Source organism: Lithobates pipiens, unplaced genomic scaffold, assembly GCF_037356315.1.
Source record: "Lithobates pipiens isolate NorthernLeopardFrog02 unplaced genomic scaffold, aLitPip1_a1.2 Scaffold_19, whole genome shotgun sequence".
Classification (NCBI taxonomy): Eukaryota; Metazoa; Chordata; class Amphibia; order Anura; family Ranidae; genus Lithobates; species Lithobates pipiens.
The window spans coordinates 281,169,304-281,190,367 of NW_027507764.1; the positions used below are offsets into that span (position 1 = coordinate 281,169,304).

Consider the following 21,064-nt stretch of genomic DNA (forward strand, 5'->3'; position numbering starts at 1 on the left):
CTGGAAGCACTATTCCCGAGAAATGGAGAAAGAGTAAGTTATACCAGATTAAAAATTTTGATAATCCCTCCCGAGCCTCCCAGAGATCCCTGATAGGGAGAGGGAGGAAGGAAGGGAGAGAGAAAAATTAAGAAACTGTTACGCAGACTCGTGTCCTCCAAAGGTACATCGTAGAAGGGGTAAAGGGGAAATATGAATCCGAAACCACAACCTTCAAATTTTGTTGTATGTAGTATGTTTTAAGGCATATGGGAAGCGAATAAATGATGGATATGTAATTGGAGGAGGGGCTTGAGGGAGGGGGGCAGGAGGAGAGAGAACCAATCGTGGAGAGATAAAAATAAGCACAATTTTTAGGAAATATAAAGGAGGGCTGAGGACCTCCCTAAGCACAAAACACTAACAATACACTAAGGGGTCACAGACTGAATAAAAGCACGCAATAATGAAAAAATGAGCAAGGGTATTTTATTTATATAAAAAAAAAAAAAAAAAAAAAGGAAGCACAAGGGCACATTAAAAACACATAAAGAAGGGAAACAACACAGGGGGGAAATCTAAATTTTCCCACGCTCCTTTTTTTTTTTATTTTTTTTTTTTTTTTACACACTGGTTAACTCTCCACCAAGTATCCCCTTCTCTCGGGCCACCACCTAATATTGTTATAGATATGTAATGGAAAGTATGTAAGTAAATGTGAAGACATTGGGGGACTTGTGTAAACCTCAATGCCTCAGGACTGAATGTAATTGTTTGTTGAATCTTTTCTAAGAAAATAATAAAGATGATTTAAAAAAAAAAAATTTTTTAAAAATTGCCCCTCCACCCCTGCTGCCCCCATGCTTTGGCATGTATGCGCTATTTATTTTTATTTTTTTACTGTGGCGGTGAAATCACCTCCGCCAGTGCTGGTGTCACGGCTTTATGTATCGTAGGAGCAAACGCTTTTGCTGTCAAGATAAATCCGATCTGCAGCTGAATGGCATACCTGAAAACAAAAAAGTTCACAAAACACAGTAACCACTTGCCGACCGCCGCACGACGATGTACGTCGACAGAATGGCACGGGCAGGCATATGGGCGTACCTGTACATCCCTGCCTTCCCGCGGGTGGGGGGCCCGATTGGGCCCCCCCCCCCGGTGCCTGCGGCGGTCGGTATTCGTTCGGGAGCAATCCGGGATGAGGGGGCGGCCATTCATTCATGGCCACCCCCTCGCGATCGCTCCTGACGAATGGAAATGCTCCGTGACATCACTTCCTCTCCTGTAATGTAAACACAGGAGAGGAAGTGATGTAATCTCTCCTCCGTGTCAGTATTTTTCGTTCCGACACCGAGGAGAGAGGATCGGTGAGTTGCACCAACATTTTTTTGCATTGGTGTCATTTGTGACTGTAATAACTGTTAGGGCAGTTAGGGTTAGCCCCCTTTAGTTCTAAGGTACCCCCCTAACCCCCCAATAAAGGTTTAACCCCGTGATCACCCCCCGTCGCCAGTGTCACTAAGGCTGGGTTCACATTGCAGCGGTTTGAGAACGGATGTGATTTGCACCGCACTGCAGTGCAAATCACATCCGATCTCTGTGCGATTCGAGTTCAGCCATACAGATAGTATGGCTGAATTTGCGTCGCACCCGCCGCAAATTCGCACGGGACCCTTTTTTGGTCCGCAGCAGAATCGGATCGCATGGGTGTTCACACCATGCGATCCGAGTTTGCAGATCGCACTGCGATATGCGAACTGATCTGGGGGTGTCATTAACATTTCACTGACACTCCCAGCAGTTCGCATAGGGCAGTGTGAACTGCCGCCGGGAGGCATGCGATGCGGGAACCCGCCGCGGATTTGTGGCGTTCCTGCATTGCTCCAGTGTGAACCCAGCCTAATAAGCGATCATTTTTCTGATCGCTGTATTAGTGTCACAGGTGACGCTAGTTAGGCAGGTAGGTATTTAGGTTCGCCGCAGCTTTTTATAGCGCCAGGGACCCCCATATACTACCGCATAAAGCCCCCTGATTGCCCCCTAGTTAACCCTTTCACCAGTGATCACCATATAACTGTTACAGGTGACGCTGGTTGGTTATTTTTTTATAGTTTCAGGGCACCCGCCATTTATTACCTAGTCTCACTAGTGTACCCCTAAATTTAGGGGTGTCTACTTTCCAAAATGGGGTCATTTGGGGGGGGGGGTTTGTGCCATCTTGGCATTTTATGGCCTTCAAAACTGTAACGCCCTTAGAAAGCCTGAAGGCGGTGCTTGGTTTTCGGGGCCCCGTACGCGGCTAGGCTCCCAAAAAGTCCATATGTGGTATCCCCGTACTCAGGAGAAGCAGCAGAATTTATTTTGGGGTGTCATTTCACATATGCCCATGGCATGCGTGAGCAATATATCATTTAGTGACAACTTTGTGGGGAAAAAAAAAAGTTAGTAATTTTCCCGCAACTTGTGGCAAAATATAAAATATTCCATGGACTCAACATGCCTCTCAGCAAATAGCTTGGGGTGTCTACTTTCTAAAATGGGGTCATTTGTGGGGGTTTTGTGCCATCTTGGCATTTTATGGCCTTCAAAACTGTAATGGGTAGTGAGGAGTGAAATCAAAAATGTACGCCCTTAGAAAGCCTGAAGGCGGTGCTTGGTTTTCGGGGCCCCGTACGCGGCTAGGCTCCCAAAAAGTCCCACATATGTGGTATCCCTGTACTCAGGAGAAGCAGCAGAATTTATTTTGGGGTGTCATTTTACATATGCCCATAGCATGTGTGAGCAATATATCATTTAGTGACAACTTTGTAAAAAAAAAAAAAATTTTTTTTTTTTTGTCATTATTCAATCGCTTGAGGCAAAAAAATAAAATATTCAATGGGCTCAACATGCCACTTATCAATTTCCTTAGGGGGTCTACTTTCCAAAATGGGGTCATTTGGGGGGGTTTTGTACTGCCCTGCCATTTTAGCACCTCAAGAAATGAGATAGGCAGTCGTAAACTAAAAGCTGCGTAAATTCCAGAAAACTTACCTTGGTTTGTAGATGTGACAACTTTTGCGCAAACCAATAAATATACAGTTATTGACTTTTTTTTTACCAAAGACACGTGGCTGAATACATTTTGGCCTAAATGTATGACTAAAATTGAGTTTATTGGATTTTTCTAATAACAAAAAGTAGAAAATATCATTTTTTTTCAAAATTTGCGGTCTTTTTACGTTTATATCGCAAAAAATAAAAATCGCACAGGCAATCAAATACCATCAAAAGAAAGCTCTATTTGTGGGAAGAAAAGGACGCAAATTTTGTTTGGGTACAACATTGCATGACCGCGCAATTACCAGTTAAAGCAGCGCAGTGCCAAATTGTAAAAAGACCTCTGGTCATTGACCAGCAAAATGGTCCGGTCTGAAAGTGGGTAAAGTATAAAAAGACATACCTGAAAAGCAAACATAATAAAACATTGCAGAATAGAATACAGTAAAGAGCAGAACAATAGAGAACAATTAAACAACTTTTTTAATATATTTTTTGTGTATTTATTTTATTGATTTATTTTTTTACACTTTATTTGTAACTGTAATGGTTCCAGGTTTGGGTCTCTCAAAATGTGATGGCATCTTGGGAGACACCGTGAAAGTATGCCTAGTCTGTGCAATGCTGTACCCTATGCTAAAACTCAACTAGTGTATGGTAGCGCTCAAAACATTCACCAATGCAAAGACCAGGATTGTCAGGACAGGAGGGACAATAGCAGGTGTCACGCCTTTCTACAGACACGTTTTCTTGGGGGGGGGGGGGGAGGGGCTCATTGGGTAGATGTATTCTGTAGGACATAAGGAAAACGCCTCTCATGCAGCCTGCTTACAGCATTTGGATTGGTAAGGTGAGGTGGATCACCGTCTGGAAACCGAAGGGCACTGACCATCTCTTCCTGGAATTTAAGGAAGGATCCAGTCCGTCCTGAAGCTCTGTATAACACATGAGCAAAACCAATTGAAATACGCAATTTTTTTTTTTTCTCCTGGCCTTACGGGCAACTAGGTACAGCACCAATAACTGGTTGTTGAGGTCCACTCCTCCCATATTTTGGTTATATTCGTGGACATTGGGATTTGTCCACAACACCAGTCGCCATAGTAATTTGGACCGTTGTGTCTGCATGAAGGGAGGCAAGAACGGAAACATTCTTATTATCCCTCCACTTCGTAGCGAGCAAGTTATTACACTTCAAGCAGGCTCTCTCCTCTAGCCTAAGACTGGAATCTACAAGCCGCTGGGGAAAGCCCCAGCGATTAGATTGCACTGTGCCACATGCTCCAATCTGATCAAACAACTGACTAAAGTGGCACGCTTGTGTAATAATTGTCCACCTACAAGTGGTACCCCTTTCTGAATAAGGGTGGACACAGTCCCACACAATCTTGTCAGGGCAGTTTGCCGGCTCTACGTGATTTTTTCCCTCCTAAACCATAAACCTACATATATAGCCTGTGGCCCTCACACAGAGGTTATGCATCATGACCCTGTATCTGGCACGCTTGCTGGGAAGATATCGTTTGAGTGACAAGTGGCCAGAAAACTTTATCAGGCACTCAACACAGACAACTTGATGGGGAGTAAACAAGTCTGAAAAACGTTGGTTGAAGTGGTTTACGAGGGGCTGAATTTTGTAGAGCTGATCCTATCCAGGTTCTGCACGAGGACAACAGAGTTCATTGTTTAAGTGCATGAACCACAAGATCTGCTCGTATCGTGCCCTGGCCATGGAAACAGAACACGGGCATATTGGTCAGTGGACCAATATGACCGCAATTCACTTTTTTTGGTTATGCCCATGAGGGATAGCCCCAGAAGGGTCTTAAATTCGGAAACCGTAATTGGGTTCCAATCTCTGGCAAGGGAGGACTGGGGATTAGTGACGATGTGTTGACCAGCGTACAAATTGCTTTGGTCCACAATAGATCTATAGAGATCTTCGGTGAAAAATGGCGAATAAACATCCAGAGACGTAAAATCAACAGTTTAAGCCTAAATGCTGGGTTGGCCAGTGAATGGGGGGGGGAGTACGGGTGCTGCAGAAGTGGTGGGTTCCCAATTAGGATTGGCGAATTCTGCAGGAAGGGCACTATGGGCTCGACGAGCCTGTCTTTGTCTTGGTGGCAGCGGGACACTACTTGTGCTAGCCACCTCACCAGCTTGAACTGCACTTATGGGACTTGCCACATCACCACGTGTTACTGCAGTGCTGGTTTGACTATAACCAGGGTGTACTAGTGCGCTGGTGCTTGCCAGTTCACCAGAAGGAATAGCGGCGCTAGTACTTCTCTGCTCCATATAAGAGCCCTGCGGTTCTTGCACCTCGACAGCAGACGATCAGGGTCTGGTACGCCTGACCTTGGCAGGGACCACAACTAGCGTTGGCTATCTGTCACGGAGCTGCTGTCTACAGGATCATTTTCTTAAGGGAAGACTCGCCCCAATATGGACAGAAAAAATTGGCAAGGTGCTTACTTTTTAGGGTAAGGAATGTGCCAAACTTTATATTAGGACACTAAGCAGACTTTTAATAAGGGGATCAAATTGTAATTCTATTTCTCCCCTTGAGCTCATTAAACTAGTTGCGCTCTTGTGAATAAAGTCTGCACTAGGGATGCACCGAAATTTTGGCCGCCGAAACATATCGGCCTAAAATGGCCCTTTCGGCAACTTGCCGAAAGGAAAAAACGGCCAATAATTGAGCCGAAAATGGGGCGGGGCCTGGCCGCGGGCGGAGCACCGCCCCCACCCCTGGTGCCACCCATCACGGGAGGTGAATAGCGCAGGAGAGCCGCCTCCGCCGTCTGGTTCACTAGAGCGCCGGGAACATCACAGCTTTAATTTTCAATAGCTGTGTGTTCCCCCGTTGCGTGCCATCGCATACAGCCCATCCCCCTTGTCCGGGGAACTTTGATAGACAGATCACCCGTCCAGACTGGACGGGGGATCTGTCTATCACAGTTCCCCGGACAAGGAAGGGGCTGTATTCGACGGCGTGCGACGGGGGAACACACAGCTATTGAAATTTAAAGCTGTGATATTCCCGGCGCTCTATTGAACCAGACGGCAGATGCGGCTCTCCGCTCTCTTTGCTGCATCGCTGGCTGCACAAGGGGACACCACGCTGGCTGCACACTTATCTCCTTTATCATGTCGCCAGTCTCTGACCACCTCCTGAACCATGTCGCCAGTCTCTGACCACCTCCTGAACCATGTCGCCAGTCTCTGACCACCTCCTGAACCATGTCGCCAGTCTCTGACCACCTCCTGAACCATGTCGCCAGTCTCTGACCACCTCCTGAACCATGTCGCCAGTCTCTGACCACCTCCTGAACCATGTCGCCAGTCTCTGACCACCTCCTGAACCATGTCGCCAGTCTCTGACCACCTCCTGTATAAAAAATATAAAAAAAAACAGTAATTTTCGGTATCGGTTTCGGTTTTCAGCCTAGTGTATTTTTCATTTTTGGTATCGGTTTCGGTGCATCCCTAGTCTGCGCTGTTGCTATACCCGATCGAGTCTACGCTTTTTATAGTCTCGATCGTGGTGGTGAATGGATTAAAATCCTACTACAACCAGGAGTAAAGAGGGATCCATTGGACCCTATGTCACTTTTTTACTCTGGCTAAAATGTATTTACTTTTGCCCCCCCCCCCTTTGCATTTGGTAGGTATTTCCTCTGGGTAAATACATTTAAATGCTTAATCAATGCAGTTACTTCTGGGTTGATTAATCAACTTCAAAGTATATCGCTAGAATTATTAGTGTACAGCTTAGAATAACTTTTTTGTAATTTTAATCTTTTTGCTACTCGTTAAAGAGGGCCGGTTTTGAAGAAAAATTTTTAAGTCGGCATCTGCAAACACTGTAGCTGCTGACTTTTAATAAGTAGACTTACCTGTCCAGGGCGTCCGCGATGTCGGCCGCCCAAGGCTGACCCGTCCTTCGGTCTCGGGTCCCAGCGCCGCCATTTTGGCTAAGGGAAACAGGCAGTGGAGCCTTGCGGCTTCACTGGCAGTTTCCTAATGCGCATGCGCGAGTCGCGCAGCGCTTTGTGAATGGGACGCGCTGTGTTCCGGAACACACAGTTCCCAGAACACAGCGTGACCCATTACCCAGAAGACGCCGCACGGAGGAGAGAAGAAAGATCTCCGCGGAGGAGGAAGAGGCAGATTAGGATGCTGTGCCTAGCAACAGGCATTTCTGGTAAGTAAAAAAAAAAAAAAAAATTTCATTTTTTTTTCAATTTTTTAATGTATTTTCTTTTTTCAGGGTGGCCCTCCACTTTAATTCTTATATTTGTACTAATTTTGTGAGTCCGATTTTATGCCTCTCATTCAGCGCTCCCCCCACTTGTGGTTCAGATCATCTGATCCCTGTGACGCCTGCATGGCCGCATGCTGCCCCGGGTTGGGGATCCTGTTTCCCTATGCGTCTTCCTGGCAGGATGGGGAGGCTTGCCATCTGCGCTCCCACTTAGTCCTACTAGGTGGCAGGTTCCCCGGGTCGGCCACCTGTGGGAGTGATCATCCTACCGGCAGCCTCCCTGATCACCTCCGGATGTAGCGTGCCGTGCACGCACACAGGTTGACTTCATGGCGTCACGTATTTTTACAGCAGGGGTGACAGACACTGGTCGGGCTCTGCCTTCAGGAACGCCGAAGGAGGCACACCATTGGCAGCCATAGTCTCCCTCTGTGTGCCAGGAGTGGGGGGCAAAACGGCACCTCTAGTTTTACCCGTGTAATTAAGGATACTGATTTTTCACTCATTACTGCTTTTCATACAACCAGTAAACACCACCATTTTTTATTTTATTTCATTTTACATTCATCTTCTTCTTTTTTTTTTTTTTTTTTTTTTTTTTTTTTTTTCTAGTTCACAGCACTCGTCCGTCACTTTCAATCCTACTAACCACTGTCATCGTCAGAGTGTAAAGACAAGGTCATCTCTGGCTTACTTTATTCCATTATTCCCCTTTGTAATAGATCATTGCAATTCTGTCTGACCGCCTAATAAATTGTAAAATTATAAATATGGGTTTGTCAATTAGCTAACGCGCTAGTAATTGCCGTAGGTTCTGGCCCCACCCTCTTTGGGGGGCACTGGTATGCATGACTCCCTTTAAGCCACCTCAAGTGTATCTTCATCCCCTTTCTCGGGGTGGTGTGGAGGCGCACTGGATGCTCTGGTGGCTGTGTGGGGAGGATCTGACCGAGGGGTATATCCAAATAAAGTGGTAATTATGTGCAATGTGTTATTGAGCAATTTGGCATATCATAGCTTTTCTAAACAAATTTTGATACGCTATTATAAACTCTTTAGAAAACTCATCCTCTGAAGAGACCCTAATGGGTCGAAACGTGTCAGAAACTGTTATGCAATAGTCATTACTATATGCTGTGTATAACCTCTGTTTGCTGTTCTCTGTATTTGGCATAGGTATATCCCCATTTGAGCTCATATTTTAACACTCGTTGAATAATCCATTTTATTTTTCAATAAAAAACTTTAATGCTTTATCCAATGCTTATTCTCTCAGTATCTATAATTGGCTGCCAAAAACCCTCCCTGGGGGACCTTTCAGGATTGTATTCAGTCTGAATCTGACAGATGAGTGACTTCCTCTTCACTATCTGTCATGCTCAGAAACGTGTAGACCTCTTCACTAGTGTATCTTCAATTTGCCATTTTGGGCTCTAAATTTACTGGTGCACTAGTGAGGGGTAAAAAAGCTCCCGTCAGCGACTGTCAAAACGCTACCAAAAATACTGTTAGTGATCACATTGATCAGGCCAAACTCTGTGAATGATGCAGTTATGTTTTTTTTTTTAAGTGACCATGATCGATTGACCCTAAAACCTAACTTGTTTCACCAGTGGGGCGATCAGGGGGTTAAGCCTTGATTAGGTGATAAACGGCCGGTGCCCTATAAAAAAAAAACAGCGTCACCCGTAACAGTTATATGGTGATCACTGGTCAAAGTGTTGACTGGGGCCAATCAGGGGGTTAAAACCTTTATTGGATAGTATATGTGGGTACCTGACGCTATAAAAAGCCGATGCTGAACCTAACTACTTACCTGGCTAACTAGCCTCACCTGTGACCCTAATGAAAGATTGCTTAGTGACACTGACGGGGTGATCAAGGGGTTAAACCTTTATTGGGGGGAGTTGGGAGTATCCTAGAACTAAAGGGGCCTACCACTAACTGCCCTAACACATATAACAGTCACAAATGACACCAATGCAGTAATCAGTTAAAAAAAAAAAAAAAAAAAAAAACTGCTATTGGTGTCACTGAGTGTGCCTGCGTGTTCTACTGTTGGTGCAAACTCGCTTGGATGTCTTCTCCTCCTCGGAAGCCTGAACGAAAAGACTGACCCGAGGAGAGATGACATCACTTCCTCTGCTTCGGTTTACATTACAGAAGCAGAGGAAGCTTCTTGTTCGTCAGGAACGATTGTGAGGGGGTGGCCATGAATTAGTGGCCTCCCCCTCAGCATTGATCACTCCTGAACATTACCAACCACCACTGGCACCGGGGAAGAGGGGGGTGCCCAATCTGGCCCCCCGCTGGGAGGTAGGGGACGTAGAGGTATGCCCATATGCCTGCCCATGCTATTCTGCTGACATACATCGGCGTGCGGCAACTGGTTAAGTTGTGTTGGCTCGAGGCTGTTATGTAGGACCATGTCCTCACTCTCCTTACTTTCTGAATGGTCGTCCACAGATGACTCATTTGATTTACCATCCAACTGTATCTTGATAATTTATGCCACAGCATTCACTTGTGTTCCACTAACGGGGCTGGATCTTTTGATAAAAGGACGACATTGTCTGGTCAGTGATGAGAACTGAGACCCAGCACTCATAGAGAAGCTTGGATAGTAATCCGATTCCTCGTGAGGGCTCTGAGTGAAGTTCAGGGTCCAAAGGGGAAACTTTGTAATTGTTGATGGGCCTGATCAACTGAAAATCTCAGATACTTCTAACAGTTGTCTTATGGGTGGGTGCAAGTAAGAATCCCTGAATCCCCAGGTACATCTAATTCTGCAGTTCTGGAGAATTGCGTCTAACTTTCCACCTGTGACACTGGAAATGGCTTTCTGTTACTTTTCTGCAAAGAGTGATTTACCATCAAAAGGGTATTTATACATTTTTTTTTTTTTTTTTTTTTTTTTTGGACACAATACCCATAGGACTATCAAAAGTAGTGATGTTGATCTTGCAAAGTAACGAATTGTATCCATCGCTTTCTCACTAGTGAAGTCTGCTGAGACCTTATTCATCCAAAGCCTTGTCTATATTTTCCCTCTGACATTTTGCTAAATCACTGTTGCCATGTTTTTGGTCCATGCCCATAGGGTTTTGGATACAGATAAGGAAATTGCTGACTTCCAGGCATTTATCCTCCCATTTTTGGTAAGCCCCTTTTTAAATTGGGGTCTAGTAATTTGTCAAAAGCATCCTCAAATGAGGCTGAATTATAAATTTGGTAAAATTAAATACTTATACGAACCACTACCACGTCTACCTCTCGCGGACCATCTGGCATTGCAGAATCTTGTTCCGACAGTGGATAAACTTTTCCTAGGCAATTGAGAGGAAAACGTATTCATTTTTTTTTTTCCCCTTTTTTCAACAATGTCTGATATCATCCATCAGAGTAAGCCTCGGTTTCCTCTATTGCAACCTGAAAGTCACGTGATTTTGATGCAGCTTGAAACCATGCTTGTGTATTCTGAGGTCTATGGACCTCAAGGCACATGAAAGTTGGACTAAAGTAGTGCAGGGACCATTTGCAGCGGTTACTGTGACTTAAAATTGCACAGGTATAAACGGTGCTCATTGGAAATCATGAGGTACGTCTTGTCATGCGACTTTGCAGTCCCAAGTCGCACAGCCGAAAGAAGGAAACCTGCTTCTTTAGAAATGAGAAGTACATCTTTTTACTTCTCAGATGTAGTGTCGGCTTTCTCCCAGCCAATAGCTGGCTTAACAGCCTGGACATAAAGCTGAACTAGGAAAAAGTTGGAGTCCATGGGCCGAGCTCTTCTGAGGTATCCTCCGGTGGCCCACCATCATCCAGATGTCTAGGAGGGATACTTGCTGCATGAGAGGATTCTCAAGGATGGACCAGGAAGAGTTAATTTCTCTGCAATGGAACTGCTGTTGCTCTTTCCACTGTTCCCCCTACCCATCTTTTGAGTAGGACAGCTTGCCTGTTAACCCTCGACTGTCTGCTGTAAAGTCTCTAAAACAGCTTGTGCAGACTAATTGACTTCTAATGGGATGACCCAGCATGCTCAGCATTTAGGGATTTGGGAGGTGGTGAATGTTAACTGTCTTTTCACAGCTGAACCCTCGCTTGGTATCCTGATCTGGTTGGGGCCTTCACAGGTTTGTCACCTCGATGTTGGCGTACAAGGCTGAAATGCATAAACGTACCAGCATAAGTGTGCGTGTGTCTGTTTTTTTTTATTTTTTTTTTATTTTTTCTCTCACCTGGACAGTCCCTACCTTAAATGTTGGCGTGGGTCTTGTTTGGGTGGTGTAATGCTTAATTTGGGCAACAGACAGAAAAAGCAGCTAGAGAAAGATAGGAGTTGGCGACTTATTTCAGCTAGAGCATTGGCCAACATGACCTCAGGCTGGACTGCACATGCTCAGTGGGCGACCCTAGGACCTATGTGGCCCACCAAGCCAGCTCCTGACGTCCACATGCACAGAGCGTGCAGGAAGACGCTGAGGGACTCAGGAAAGCTGTTGCGAGGAGTGCGCTACCCGCTATAGTAACCAGGAATTAAGGTACAATATCACAAGGAGGGGAAGGTGGTGGGAGGAAGAAAGCTAAAGAGGAATGGAAGGCTAAGTGAAAATGGATGTAGCGGCTTTCTCTGCTGCAGGTTTGAGCAAATGCCAGTATATAAATGCAGATAGAAACTCTTGACAACTGCTGTCCCGAAAGACCCACAGAAGGGACTCCCTAGCCAATCGGTACATTTAGCTGCCCAAGAATAGGGACTGCACCTGGGAGAGGCTTGAACCCAGCTGGAAGCTGCTGACTGCAGAGGTAAGACATTTGACCACCATTCCCTGACCATGAGGTATGAGTGGGGGGGAGGGGAGGAGGAGAAGGCAGGGAGTGCACTAATTTTTTTTATTTTTATTTTTTTATATTCACTGGTCCTGAGGGAGGAGCCAAGGCAGAGCTTGTTATGCTGCCATGGAGGCACCAGGAAAAGTTTGCCTTCTTTAGTTCTACTTTAATCACAAACCTGTCCCAGCTTCTGACTGAACTATAAAGGATGAGTATTGTTGAGGTTGTTGCTTTAGCCCATCCTGTTCTTGATCTGATGGGCTGCTATTTTATAGATGTGTGGAAATATTAAACTTTTTTAGGTTTACAATAAATATTCTGTTTTTTAATTTTTTTTTTTTATTTTTTTTTTTAGTTCTTGCAGGAGCTTTACTGGAACAAGCTGAGCAGTTGCTGGATCGTGGTATTCATCCCATAAGAATCTCAGATGGTTATGAGCAAGCTGCAAGATTATCTATTGAGCATTTGGATAAGATCAGTGATAGTTTCCCGGTGGATCCCAACAACATAGAACCTCTTATCCAAACTGCAATGACCACACTTGGCTCAAAAGTGTAAGCTGCTGTTTGTTTATTTTTAACAAGTCGCCTTTGCAAAAGCAAACACATTTCAGCACACAATCCACCATATACTTTTTTTTTTTTTTTTTTTTTTTTTTTTCCCCCCATGCAGGTTGGCTTAAAAGGTTCACTTGCAACATCCCTGCTCGATTTACACTCAGTTGCCAAACAGAGCTTACACAGGGCTGAGGACTCTTTCCACTTACAACAGCACAGCGACTAATCGCCAAGCAATTGTGCTTCCACACAGGAGGGGGGGGCATGAATGACATGCCAACTATAGCCAAAGCACTTGTTGTTTTATAGTAGAAATGAAGCTGGAGAGGGCAGCATTTAAATTAATCCAAATCTCTTGCTTTGCCATGCATGGGCAAATCACAAGCTCACTTTAAATCCGAGCTAAATCAAAGAACAAAATATAGGATTTCAGTGTACCAGTTCCTTACATTTGGTGGCTACTATAGACCCCCCCCAATTTGAAAATCCTGTCATTAACAAATTTTCTGTTCTGAGGTGGCAGATGTGCTGGGCAACATTGGAACCTTAGGACAGGAAGTGTGTTAGGGGTATGTAATGGGGGAGGTGTTTTGTAGTTCAGGGAGATGCCAGGGAACGATGCTAGCACTGATAACACTGCAGATAGTATTGCAAGTAATCGGTTCAGATCATTTTTGCATGGATGATTTGGCTAGCTGCTTGCATGCGAAGGTAACCTAAAGCACTTTCAGCGGTCTATTTAACCACTTGAGACCCGCACTACATCTATTGATGTCATGGGGTTTCGGTGGTTATATCTAAATAATGCCTGAGGCCACAGACATCATTCAGATATTGCCGTTTTCAGCCAGCGATTCCCTACACCATAAGAACGATCATAGCGGCTGTTCCACCGCTTGATCGTTCTTACGGGCGGCGGGAGGGGACGCCCCTCCCGCCACCCTCCGGTGCTTCTACCGACTCACCGTTTCCATCGGTGAGTCGGTCACAGGATCCACCGGGCCCAGCAAGTAATCGCAGAGATTTCCGGTGGACTAGATTGTCCCCGGAGTCTCTATGATCGTTCGGAGGCCAGGCGCGATGTTATGACGTCACGCCCGGCCTCGGTATTCAAATTAACGGCGCTGATCTGGCTAGGAAGCCAGGATCCTTTTTTTTTTTTTTTTTTTTTTTTTTTTTTTTTTATAATTCTTCCCAGCCTAGAGGTGAGATATGGGGTCTTATTGACCCCATATTTCACTGTAACTAGGTCCGATCGTGCCATATTCCTATTACAAGGGATGTTTACATTCCTTGTAATAGGAATAAAAGTCATCAATTTTTTTTTTTTAAGTGTAAACCGTTTTTTCCGCGAACGTTGGAGCGAGAGCAATAATTCTAGCCCTAGACCTCCTCTGTAACCCAAAATATGTAACCAGTAAAAAAATGTAAAGCGTCGCCTATGGGGATTTTTAAATACCAAAGTTTGGCGCCATTCCACGAGCGTGTGCAATTTTGAAGCGTGACATGTTTGGTATCTATTTACTCGGCGTATCCTCCTCTTTCACATTATGCAAAAAAATTGGGCTAACTTTACTGTTTTTTTATTTTATTTTTTAAGCATTAAACTGTTATTTTTCTGAAAAAATCACGGTCGAAAAATTGCTGTGCAAATACCGTGCGAGATATCAAGTTGCAATGACCGCCATTGTATTCTCTAGGGTCTTTGCTAAAAAAAACATATATAATGTTTGGGGGTTCTATGTAATTTTCTAGCAAAAAAATTAGGAATTTTACATGTAGAAGAGAAATGTCAGAATTGGCCTGGGTCCGAAGTGATTAAACGGCCAAAAGGCAGACTAACAAGAGAAAATGTGTTAAATCAATAGTTAATAACCAATTAATATGAACCATTTCATTGGTTATATAAACATAAAGTGCATTAGGATGTATTATTTCAATTGATATTAAGCAAAGTCCACAATTCCTTCAATAGTGTAGTTCCAAATCGTGCACCTTTACCATGTGTAGTGTGTGAGTGATGAACTACCTAAAACCTGCGCAAATGACAAAACAAATATTCAATAATAGTAACAATGAGAGCAGCTCGTTGTAAATAAAGAATAAGTGAAAAAAATCAATCAAATTTATTTATTTGAACTGCACACTTGCTAAACTGAAGAAAGCTATGATAAAAAACGTTTTAAATGCAAAAAATGTAGCAAACAATATCGGCAACCATAATCAAATGCATAATGTTTGAAATTATGTGCAAAATCCCAAAAATGTCTATTCAGTGTCCAACAAAGGTGAGTGAATGACTTGTATAGCGCTACCTATGCGAACTGAATCGCCTCTGGGCGCTTTCTTGCCACCAGAGTCCATCTGCGGCTTTTTTATTTTTCCGTGTGACCCTTTACCGGTAAGGTCCTGACACGCTTACATACATACAACATTGACATACACATATTAAGGCCAATTTTTTGATGAGGTCTAATTAACCTACCAGCATGTCTTTGGCGCATGGGAGGAAACCGGAGTGCCCGGAGGAAGCCCACGCAGGCACAGGAAGAACATGCAAACTCCAGGCAGATGGTGTCGTGGTCAGGATTTGAACCAGCCACCCTATTGCTGCTAGGTGAAAGTGCTAACCACTACACCACTGTAATCAAAGTTGCATGTGAATCTTCCTGTTCTTGGTGAACAATAAGTAGATCTTCCATCACCTGCCACTCATCCTACTCACCAGAATCCCATGACGTCCATTACAGGTAGTCTTAAATGCCTGTGAATAATACTAATGGAAAATCTTCACAGCCATAGAATCGGTGCGAATGGATGTTCAATCAGGATCTCGTGAAACCCATTATAGGCAATCATGAATGCTTGTAAGAAATCCCCATGTGGAAATTTTCATGACGAGCATTGTTCTGAACAGATGTCCAAGGATTAGTGGAGAAAAATGGCTTCCATGATGAAGTATATCTTAATTTGTCCTCTGTGTGTCATACCCTCAAAATACAGGATGCAGCAGGATCCTCTGCCAAGGTGACGGTCCCTTTTGGGTCCTGTAAGCCAGCCCGTGCATCAGACGAGACGAGATTGGGTGCTTTTTAGGGTGATGCGGCCGTAGGCAATCTTTTGCCACCCAAAATCCTCTTGAGAAACGCCAAGATGGTCACCTGGGGGGGTGGGGGGGGAGAGAAAAAAGTCGCCTCCAAAAAAAACAAAGAAAAGCCTACGGCGCCTGGTTTTCATATCTGACTTATTTTGATACGTTCATATACAAGGAATTGGGGATGCCCGCAACTGACCTTTTCGGTCCCAAAAAAATGGTGCTGTTACCCCTTTGAAGAGAGCCTCCTTAAAAAATGGTCTCCCCAGTATCCAGGTTAAACAAAGTAACCACGATCCTGGTAGAAGGGGCTCCTGCATTTAAGGATCCTACCAGCAGGAGGGCCGAGGCAGTGGCCTGGTCCATAATTACGGTAGTGGAGTCAGTGGTACGACCGTTACTGGCCACGGCATTAGTGTCCCAGACCCTTATTGAGTGGCCAAAACTTGCACCGTGAATTGTTGAAGCTGCAGTCTCCTCCAGTCTGCGTGGAACTAACAGACCAATTTGTGCACGACCTTAAGTATGTCTGTTATGCGGCCCTGGAAACGCTTCCCATGCTCTCCAGAGCATCAGTATCAGTAGTGATGCTGCGGCCCCTGATCTGGCTGGTCTGCGGACCAAGCATCTAGAAAAGCCTTGACGGATTTGCCCGCCCTTGGTGAGCGGCTATTTGGAGCCTCGCTGGATGGGTCGCCTTCGAGAGTTTCCAGCTCGGTGGGCCTCTCGGCTGTCTGACCAATGGATCTGCGAACTGATTTCATTGGGCTACAAGAGTTCCTCTCTCTTGGCCACCAAACAGATTTTCTCTTGTATTCACCGACTGACACAGCTCCTCTCTGTAACTACATGGGTTGTATAGCCTGCCATTAGGAGAAACTAGGCAAAATTGTTACACAATACACAACTTTAATCCCACCCCAGGGGGATGGGCCCCGTGCTATCAACTCTCCTCCTGCTGCTAGCAGCTTCAGTTTTTATTTTGCCTAGCAAGGAGAATGACCTAGGAAACCCTGCGGGCCTCTCGGTCCATGTTTTTACTGCAGGTTTGCTGCTTTTTGCGCAAGTTGAGAGATCCTGAGATCTTCTATCAACTGCCGGCTGGGTGACAGGCTGGTTAATGATATCCTTGTAGTCTCCCCAGTCCGGCCATAGAGCGTGAGCAGGCCTCAGCTATGGCTCGGCAGGCCACAACATACCTCGTGCTCCAGAGGTGGTCGGTGAGCTGCAATGCTCCGGGGTATACATATGACTGGGCTACTGGTGTCTGGATCACAGTATACCGAGGCCAGCAGCTACCAGCGCAGGCGTAGGTCTGTGATGGAATGTCTCCCAGCTCTTCAGGACTGGTAAGTACGGTTTTCCCTGCTTCGGTGGGGTGAGCAGCTAGGCATTCGCTGGGGGGTTGATTCGGGGGTCACCTCGCCTCCTTATCTTCTCTCCCAAGTCCCTATCGCCTTTCCCTCCCCCCTCTGAGGGGTATGTCTGCATGCGCTGCGGGCAGTGTGTGTGGTTCGCTGTTTCTCACTTGTGGGGGCTCTGTGCGGCTGCTGTTCAGTCCTTGTCCAGGTCTGGGGGTCCCAAAAAGCAGTTTTTGTGGAGGTTTTCTGTCAGGCAGCTGTTTTATTTGTGCTCTGTTCACCGCATGGCGCCGTTCCGGCAGCCGTCTTGGATTTGGGAAAGCTATAGATTCCCTGGTGAGCTTCAGCAGCCCTTTTCCTTAGGATTCCTATTGGTTACTTTGGCGGCGATTTTATTAAAGCCTGAAAGCTTTCTTCACCGCTGACCTCTTGTGACAGCATGACATGTGCTTTCACTTGTTACTTCCTGTATCCACTGTGTGTGTGTGTGTGTGTGTGTGTGTGTGTGTGTGTGTGTGACACTGGATGGCTCTGTGCTGATCTCTGCAGATCATTGCAGCACTGTTGGAGCTGCTGCTGACAGTTTCTTCTCCTCTCTGCAACTGGGAACCTCCTAGGGACTACAGGCACTGTTGGCATTCACAGAATGCCCCAGGGTGGTGAGTCTAGCGCTAAGTAACCCACCCCCCCCCCCCCCCCCCCCGCGTGGCGGCAGCAGGAGGGTGGGACCTTCACTGTCCTAAGTCCCCTTGCAGGTGGCAGACAGGCTAGGGTCAGCATGGCTTCAGAAACTGGTGTTTCTTCCCCGGAAAGGTGCACGTAAGAGGCCCCTGCCCCCCCCCCCCCATCCTCTGGGGAGAGCTCTGATGCAGACTCAGGCCCTGCTGTGGCTGGAGACCCCTGCTCTGACCTATCAGATGTGGCTGACCAGGACAGTTTGGACAGTGAGGATTATTCTGGGTCCGGGTGCGACAAGGCGCTTCTTGGAGCACTTATCACAGCTGTGTGTGATACCCTGAAGATTCAGGAGCCAGCGGATTCCTCTGCTGATGTTCCAGTCCCTTTTGGGTCACACAAGCCAGCACGTTCACCTAAGGTGTTCCCGTATTTGACTTATTTTGACAAATTCATCTACAGGGAATGGGGTCGTCCGCAACGGACCTTTTCGGTCCCCAAAAATTTGACGGTACGTTTCCCTTTTGAGGAAAGCCTTCTCAGAAAGTGGTCGGCTCCTCCGGTCGTGAACCCCCCCCCCCCCCCCCCCCCAGTATCTAGGTTAAATAAAGTAACCACGAAACTTTTGCACCGTGAATTGGGAGAGAGCAGAATGCCTCCGCTGTCTGCGTGGAGCTAGCAGACCATCTAGTGCATGGCCTTAAGTAAGTTTGTGATGCAGCCCTGGAAACTCTTCCCCTGTTGTCCAGGGCTTCAGTGTCAGCTGTGGTGCTGAGGCGCCTCATTTGGCTGAAATGCTGGTCCGCTGACCAGGCATCAAAGAAAGCCCTGACGGCTCTTCACTTCCTTGGCGATAGGCTCTTTGAGCCTCATTTGATGACCTTATTAAAAATGCCACGGGTGGTAAGAGTACTCTACGCCCACAGGCCTGGACGGCTAAGGATCCACGCCGCAGGCAAGGGCCCTCCTTTTTCCACTCACAAGCAGCCGACAGGATGCCCATGGACCGTCAGAAGCTTCCCTGGAACCGCAAGCCTGCGAACAAAAGTGCTACCACATGAAGGTTTGGGGACATGGGTGGGCGGTCGCCTTCGGGAGTTTGCAGCCCGGTGGGCCTCCCAGTTATCTGACCAATGGGTCTGTGATCTGATTTCCATGGGCTACATGATAGTTTCTCTTGGCTGCCAAACAGATTCTTCCCCTCCAGCATACCCGTGTCCCCGGTTCGTACCCCGTGATCGTACCAGTTCCAGAATCTGAACGCTTCCAGGGGTTCTACTTAAATCTGTTTGGACTTACCCCTTCCTTCTTGAACTACAATCTTGGACTTGAAGTCCCTCAGAGTGGAATCAGTTCGCTCAGTTGCTGCACTCCATAAAGGTGACTTCCTCTTTTGACATCCAGGATGCGTACCTGCACATACCCATATGCCTTTGGCATCAAAAATTTCTGCGTTTGGCAGTCGGAAGCCCACTACCAGTTTGTGGCTCTTCCTTTTGGCCTGGCATCAGCCCCGAGTCTTTACCAAAGCTCTCTCGCTCCAGTATTGGTGTTGCTGAGACAACGCGGGATCACTATTGTGGGTTACCTAGACTATATCTTCCTGAGAGCTTCTTCTTCCTCAATACTACTGGAGGATATGGTGATCGCCATGCAAACCCAGCAAGACTTTGGGTGGCTGTTGAACCTAAAGAAGTCGGTGGTGGTACATCTAGAGTACCTGGGGTTACTGTTGGACTCCAGGGAAGCAAGGGTTTTTCTCCCCTCAGACAAATTGAGGACTCTCCGATCGGCGGCAGTTCTACTGATGAGCCGCAAGTGGTCGTCGCTCCGCTTTTGCATGCGTGTGCTGGGGCTCATGGTGGCCTCCTTTTGAGGCGGTACCTTTTGCCCAGTTCCACATGAGTCCTGCAGAAGGAGATTCTGCTGAAGTGGGACAAATCTGTTGTCTCTGGATTGGCAGATCAAGGTGAGCTAACCAGTCGGGTACACCCTGATCTGGTGGTTGAGGTCCCCGGTGGCTCAGTCCGGGCTGACCACTACGGACGCCAGCCGGTCCGGCTGGGGTGGAGTGATGGGGATTCAGTCAGCTCAGGGCCTCTGGTCGACGGAGGAATCCAGGTTGCTGATCAATCTGCTCGAATGGAGAGCGATCAGGCTGTGCCTCCACACATGGTCGATGAGTCTTCAAGGGTGTCCGATCGGAAAACAGTCGGACAATGCCACGGCTGTGGCGTACATAAATCACCAAGGAGGAACAAAAAGTTCAGCTGCTGCTCAGGAGGTCTCACATACTTTGTGGTGGGCTAAGCAACATGTACCGCCCCTATCGGCCATTTACATCCCAGGGGTGGAAAATTGGCAGGTGGACTAGCTGAGTCAACAGATGCTGGACCCAGGAGAGTGGGCATTGCATCTGGAGGTGTTCAGGCTGCTGTGCCTGAGGTGGGGGCACACCAGATGTGGATCTACTGGCACCTAGTCTCAATCGGAAGGTACCGAGATTCGTATCCAGGACAAGAGATCCGTGGGCAGATGTGTCAGACGCACTGGTGGCTCCGTGGGATCAGTACCAGCTGATCTACGCCTTTCCTCCGCTAAAAAAGTTGCCACGTCTGCTTCGCAGAGTGGAAGCCGAGGGGGTTCCAGTAATCCTGATTGCCCCAGATTGGCCTCAGCGGGCCTGGTACGCAGACCTGGTGCGCCTGGTGGTAGACTCTCCCTGGCGACTGCCGTCGAGAGGACCTCCTATCGCAAGGTCCAATCTCTCACCCTGCTTTACCATCACTGGCCTCAACGGCCTGGCTGTTGAGAGCCAGGTATTGAGGAACCGGGGTCTGTCGGACTTAATGATTCCAACTATGCTGAGGGCACGGAAATCATCTTCCAGGAAGATATACCATCGTACTCAGAAGGCCTATATCTCCATGTGTGAGGAGAGAGGGTGGCATCCGCTCTTTCTCCATATTCGGGATCCTGCTGTTTCTTCAAGTGTAGACCAGAGGTAGGCGTTGAGCATCATCAAGGGTCAAATTTCAGCTCTGGCTGTTTTTTTTTTTTCCCCCAGCCATCCCTAGCGTCTCAATCATTGGTGAGTACCTTTTTTGTTCAGGGGGTGCGACATGTGGTCCCTCCGGTGCATCCTCTGTTACCTCTGTGGGATTTGAACCTGGTGGTGATGGCGCTTCAGAAGCCGCTGTTTGAGGATATCAGGGAGATTCCTCTGTTGACCCTTTCTCAGAAGGTGGTC

General features: G+C 46.7%; 1 protein-coding gene across 1 annotated transcript in view; it reads left to right on the forward strand.

The window, feature by feature from the left end:
* The window catches only part of CCT5 (chaperonin containing TCP1 subunit 5), a gene marked incomplete in the record, with an annotated part of 307,206 nt that overhangs the window by 83,415 nt on the left and 202,727 nt on the right, over nucleotides 1–21,064 (forward strand). Inside the window, 1 exon segment of the mRNA XM_077491963.1 lies at nucleotides 12,483–12,681. Within this exon segment, the coding sequence (XP_077348089.1) occupies nucleotides 12,483–12,681 (199 nt within the window).